At 36.5% G+C, this 6,495-nt stretch overlaps 1 protein-coding gene across 1 annotated transcript in view; it reads right to left on the reverse strand.

The window, feature by feature from the left end:
- DEPDC1 (DEP domain containing 1) overlaps window positions 1–6,495 on the reverse strand; it is a 128,862-nt gene that overhangs the window by 7,973 nt on the left and 114,394 nt on the right. Inside the window, exons 2-6 of the mRNA XM_009320658.1 lie at window positions 5,438–5,703; window positions 4,619–4,769; window positions 3,272–3,390; window positions 2,703–2,833; window positions 2,325–2,372 (exon numbers count right to left, since the gene is read on the reverse strand). Of these exons, the coding sequence (XP_009318933.1) occupies window positions 2,325–2,372; window positions 2,703–2,833; window positions 3,272–3,390; window positions 4,619–4,769; window positions 5,438–5,703 (715 nt within the window). The remainder of the gene's footprint in view (window positions 1–2,324; window positions 2,373–2,702; window positions 2,834–3,271; window positions 3,391–4,618; window positions 4,770–5,437; window positions 5,704–6,495) is intronic.

Genomic DNA, 6,495 nt, shown 5'->3' on the forward strand with positions numbered 1-6,495 from the left:
TTTTCAATGTGCAAAGTAACTACCACCTTAATCATTTGGTTACAGTATAGCTAGCAGATGCAGAGAAAAAAATCTCCACTTGAACTAATTCACTCAAATTAGAAATTGAGAATTCAAAAGACCAGAAAGCTTGCTTGCAGTTTTCGTCTCATGAATACAAAGACCTATTAGTTCTAAATACAGGACTGACGTGGGAATTAAGGTATTGAAACGCTCAAAGACCTGTGCTCAGCTATATTTTCCACTTTGATTTAAAACCACTCACCAAGCTCTTCCCTGTCCTGCTTTTCCTAATAGTGTTCTTCATGTAGGAGGCTCTATGTATTTGGGAATGCAGTTGAAGAAAAAAAAAAAAAGGGTCATTTTCCCTAGAGCGTATGCTGCAAACTGAACTTCTGAAGCCACACTAACCCTGCATGGACCCCTACCACAGTTCTACTGAGCAGCTAGAGATATATGCAGATGTATAAACACACACCATCCAACCACGTTATAGCTAGTATAGCTTTGAGGGAAGCTAATGAAGGAGATTGCCAGGAATAGGGGCAAGACTTAAACAGCAGGGCAAGCACACATATAAAAAGCGCTCATCATCTCCGATTTCATTTGAGAGGCACTCATCTAACTCTAGCATGCCCTGTTAGCCATTTAAAGAGGCAGTTGTAGAAAAAAAAAGAAAAAGAAAGAAAGTCAGTCTAATTGTCCTCTGCTTCTCCAGAATCTTTTCAAAGCGTGCTTCACAGAGCTGCAAAGCTTATATAATCGCGATCTGTATGTGTTTGTAACACAATTTTAAACACACCTGACAAAGGAAGCCTCAAAGACAGTTAGAGTCTGTGAATTTTCATAAAAATCAATGGCACTGTAAAGGAGAAAGACTATTAGTACCACACAGGTCTGCTACAGCACATGCTGAAGAACACGCACAGTCCTTCATTTACAAGAGAATCCACATCAGACTGAACCATTAGAAACTGAACTTCATTAGGTTCAACATGAAAGTACTTTTCCCTCCCAATGTGTGAAAACCTGTGTTAATTGGATTACTCCACAGTAAATACTCTGCCAGTAGTTTCAAGGCAGCTGCCCAAGTACACATAACACTGATGCCTTAGGTAACCGATTCTTCTTTTCTGAAGTTTAAGATTTAACATCATGCCTTTCTAAATTTTACATTTAAGCAAATACACAAAGAAAACAAAACAGAAGCACTAAGTTTTCTATAAGATGCAACCACTTTCAGTTTTGCTGCTTGGTATTTCATACATTAATACCAAAACAAGGGATGAGTGCAGACTGACTCTCAGTCTGCAGACAATGAAAAGTTCAGTTGTCACGTTTAACAGCTAAAACGTCTGACTTTAAAAATCCATCTCATCTACTAGGAAGTAATTCGTAAGACATTGAAGGCCTTCATTTTCCACAGCTGAACTGTAACTATAAGAGGTGTCTTACAACATAAGCATTTTCTAAAGACCATTGGAGAAAAAGGTGGGGAAGCAGATAAGGAAGTACCAGAGGAGCTATACTCCAGGATCCAGGAACAAGTGAATAGAACTCTTCCCTCTGTCGTCATGACAAATTTAGTAGACTATCAAGCTGGCTATATAAGCATGCTTTTATCTCAAACCCTTTGCAAAATTTTGTTTGATTTCTTCTAAGACAAATAAAAAACTAACTGGTTTTCTGTGAATTGGCCTCCCCGGTTTAATATGAAATGTAAGAACCGTTTTAGTCCAGCTCAAAGCCAGTAACCAGAAAAGGAAAGTCCCTTTACTCATGAAAAACTGCATTAGAAGAAACCACACACAGGTTTTGCCCAACCACTCAAGTTTTCTCCCTGCCTGACTCTTTGTTAATAGGAATTATTTTTGTAAAAAACAGTCCTTAGCTTTTTCATGGCCTTGGACAGCATGCTTCCACTGAAAGCTTACGGAGTTTAATTAATTCTCCTATACATTTCATGGATTAAGGAACACTGAAGCCCCTCTTCTTCCACAAGTTTAATCTGTTCACATTGCCAAAAATTCATACACAGGCTCACACGATGCAGCCTAAAAGCAGGATAACTAGCTAGACTGCTAAAGGACTGACATCTTGATTACCTGAAATATAACATTTTTAACATGTGTTAACTCTTTTACGTTATGTTTCCGTGCAATAATTTGATATGAATTGCTGTCATTGCTTCTTAGCGTATCAAGGCACTTAGATTATTTGAGTTTCCAAAATGAAACACCACAATTGATCTTAACATGCAAGTATATTTCACTTTCAACTCTCAAAATAGGTTTCTGGAACTTAAAAGCTATTCAGTGACTTACAGTACGCAAGGCATTTCATAGCTGACAATACCCAGTGAGGCAGGTCTTCTAAAATAAACAAACAAGTACATTATTTATACATAAGTCCAAAGACTTAATAACTAATACAAATAATGGCACACATGTATTAAATAATACCTCAAATACAAAAGATCAAATGTAAAACTAATTTTAAATATTGCTACACATGTAACTTAAAAGCGAATGCAATACACCTACAAAACCTTCCAGACAAATACACTGAACTGTACTGTAGTTTGGGAAAAAAAGTGTAAGAGAGACACTATGAAACATATGACTTTTATTATTACTTGTTGTAATTACACCATACAGAATCGTTAAGCAAAACCAGAAAAAAGAAAAAAAAAAACAACTTACCTGATTTGTTCTGCAAAATAACAACACCATGTTTGCTCGTGTTAGTCATGTTGTATATGACATACTCAGGAACTACCTGTGTTGGCTGCAAAACTTCTTCCAAAGATGAGAGGCCTAAAATGGTTTGCAAACTGTGGGGAATAAGAGAGCAAATGTTGTCTTAAAGGTTTGCTAGTAACGAATGAAAACAAGTTCTTTCCATATCGATTCAAACAACAGTTACTTGATAAGCTAGTTGGCTTTTTAACAAATTGTCACTTCCAGAAGGACAATTTGAGGAAACACTTTTTCGTGGGACGAACACCAAAAATCAGTAAGAAGGAGCATCTATGATACTTAAAATATACTTCAACACCAGCAACAATAAATTTCAATAAATGTCTTAAATGCAACAATCCAATGTTAATAAATACGTTAGAAAGCATATGTAAACAATAGTTAGTAAAAATACACAACTTAAAACATAATTTTAAAAATTTCAAAAAAATTTGCAAGCCAAAAGTTTGATCGGGCCATTACATACACAAAGCACATATATGAGAAGGTGCTTTTTATAATGTATTACTTACTGTATTAGAATGATATTTCTCCAAGTTTCTTGCACGTATTCCTGGCTTATTTCTTTCCTATGCAGTGTGTCTTCCTTGTTTTCTTCTATTATATCAGGTTTTGTTTTTTCTAAGTTTTCCTGAAAATGAGTGGTTTATACCATGAGATAAATAAGCCTCTTAAGATAACTCAAAATTAAGTAAAAATTGTTCTCAGAAGTATAGGGCATTCTCCGGAACATTAAATTCCAAAACATGATCCAAGGAGTAACCTTAACAGTCTCAGCACTGAAGTGTAAGCATACCCAACTAAAAAGCAAAAGACGACACTATGAAAGAAGACCTCATCATCTCAGAAGTCAACAATTTAAAAGGTAGAAATACATCAAATCCAAATGTATTAGTAAGTGAAGTATTCTCCTTTAAGATCGCAATCTAAATCAGAAAGTATGCACACACACACACAAATCTTAAAAGAATAAAGGGCCAAACACTTGCATTCAATCTTTTTCAAAAAGTAAGCAGAACAGTTAAGTAATTTGTGCCTTTTATTTGTCCTAAATGAAAAATATATTAAGTTTCAACACGGACATATCGTCCATATCATTTCTAGAACTCCACCTTCCAGCCCTCCCGATACTTTAAATACTGTAGCAGGGATAATTCTGCACTGAAAAAGACAAAACAAACAGAACAATCCAAAAGAAAACAAAAAACCTCCTATACTGATGACCTAAGATGCTCAATTGCTTACACATATATACACAATTAAAACTCTATGTGATCTTGGATGATATTGATGTAAAATTAGCCCTATACAGCAAGGGGTGTGTGTGTGTGCGTGTGTCAAATGACCTTTCTTTCTGATTAAGTAACGTGGCTACATTAGTAACACACTACCCCCCATTTCTCTTCCCAAGAGGCTATTGCCAGTAAGTTTAGATTCGAAACAGCTTCATATAGTTTTAAAAGTGTACTTAATTTATTCTGTCAAATGCATAATCCCTTTCACTTGCTGCCAGCATTTCAAAAATGCCATGTTACAGTTACAGCTATGATTTTACATGTATTTTGTTTGAATATTTACAGGTTATTTAATAAAATCTTTTTGTACATTGAAGAAGAGAAACAGCACACATCACCAAGATACTTCATTATAAAAATATAGCTGTATCTTTCTATTATGTCTATATAAATGTTCTATTTCACTGTCTAGAAGAACCTACCAATTTATTTCTTAAGCTAGAAGGGAAGATGACACAACAGAACAGTGCCACTAAAAGATGATTGCTTCTAGTTTTATTTTTTTTTTAAACAATAAAGAAAATACATTACAACTGTAATTATGTAAGAAACATAAGTTATTACCAGAGACTGTAGTAACTCATGTTTTTTAAAAGTTCTTCTGGATAAATGCGGCAGTTTAAAAAGTCTTTCTTTGTCTCTAGAGAAGTTTTCCAAGTTCTCTTTTGGTGGACACGAGCTTGGTAGAGGCTTAACTGGAGATGTTGAAGGAAATCTGTAACGAATAGGAGAGATGTTAAGTACATTCAGAATAGATTAGAAATATAAGAAGTCATTTAACCAAAACCATACCCTATCAGTGTAATTCCATAAGATTCTGAAAAGATTCAGGAAAGTAAGAAGAAAAACGCTGAAGTTTTCTCTTTAGAATGCTGTTTAATGTTATCATACTATAAATTAGCTTTGGGCTACTTTTCCTCATTCCAAAGTCAAGTTGAAGATACTCAGATATTCATACAACACTGAGAACAGAATTTGAGAAGTGAGGGCCATTAATACCTTTAATTTAAGAATGTAGAAAGACTGTTTCTACACTTAGGCTGCCTGTAAAATGTACAAGAGAAGTAAACACAGGACTGGTAGCACAGCATGGAGCTACTACAATAAATTCCCCTTGGCTCGCCGCCAAAGCACTTGAGCATAGCACACATGCCAGTGAAAAACTTGGCTAGACAAAAGCATGGAAACAGTCCTCAGCATACAGGACGTATGGTCTATACTGTTAAGTAAAATAAAAAAGTGAGTGGAGTAAAATGGTGCTAATAATTAATTTTTGGCCCAACTGCTCAACCCAAAGCAAGATAATTTGGAATCTGAGCATTAAGACTTTTAAATAAAGTTCTCAACCTGAAAAGCTCTGTTATCTGGTCTTCATTTCAGTACCTGTATAGTGCACCATTGTCTTCTAAATTTTCAGATCCCCATCTCCCTTTTATATCTTCAATTACATGATTCTTGAGAAACTTTCTTAATAACTGAACAGTCTGCTGCCTAGTAACTTCAGGACCAAAGTTACTGTTATTCCTTAATACTTCATGGAGCCAGTCTACAGCTTCTGACGCAGTAAAACAGCTTCCATGTTTTTTGAAATGTTGCCTGTGTTTCCTTAATGGCATACCTGCGCGGAAATATTTCGTAATTTCATTCCACTGCATGGGAAACAAAACATTAGAGAATGTAAGGTTAAAGCCTGAAGTTGATCACTGTAAGTATCAATTAAAACAATATTATATTAATAAGCATATAAATGAAATCACATTAGTACTAACAAATATTGATATACTAAATAATGTAGTAGTATTACAATAGAAACAGTAAAGTTCAGATTAAAAAATACATAAACATTTCATTTAAGTTTTTACCTCATTCTTCTATAATGAAAATAAGGTTAGAAATTCACAAACATAACAAGTTTTATTGACCCGGTCTGCACATGCGCAGCATTTACATCAACTCAGTTTCCTGAGGCACTGTCAAACCACAGCCTTCAAATTTGGAGCAGCTCTCAGACACGAGATGAATCCAGCTGTCAGAGTACGTAAACACCAGTTTTAAGTTTTAAAGTATTGTCTGTCTTTCCTACCCACTCGCACAATATTAGATGACCCGCTATAATTAGCAGGCTCTTCTTACTAAGCTGTCGCACAATTTTCAAGGAGCAAGGCACTGCCACGGCCGCAGGCCCTTCCCGGGGAGGGCCGCAGGGCGCCTTACGTTAGGTGACAGCGGCCACGGGGGGCAGAGAGCCACCTCCTGTCCCTCAGCACCCAGGTCTCCACGCGTTGCACTCAGACAGCAGCGAGCGCGGTCATCCCGAAGGCCCAATGGCCGCACGCTGCGTCGGGCACGCCGGAAATTTACCTGACCGCGGGGACCCAGGAGGGTTAATATTAACTTGTGCTTTACCCGTGAGGCAGAGGCTCGGACTGACGAGAGGCCCG

This window comes from Pygoscelis adeliae, unplaced genomic scaffold, assembly GCF_000699105.1.
Source record: "Pygoscelis adeliae isolate BGI_AS28 unplaced genomic scaffold, ASM69910v1 Scaffold402, whole genome shotgun sequence".
In the NCBI taxonomy this organism is placed as follows: Eukaryota; Metazoa; Chordata; class Aves; order Sphenisciformes; family Spheniscidae; genus Pygoscelis; species Pygoscelis adeliae.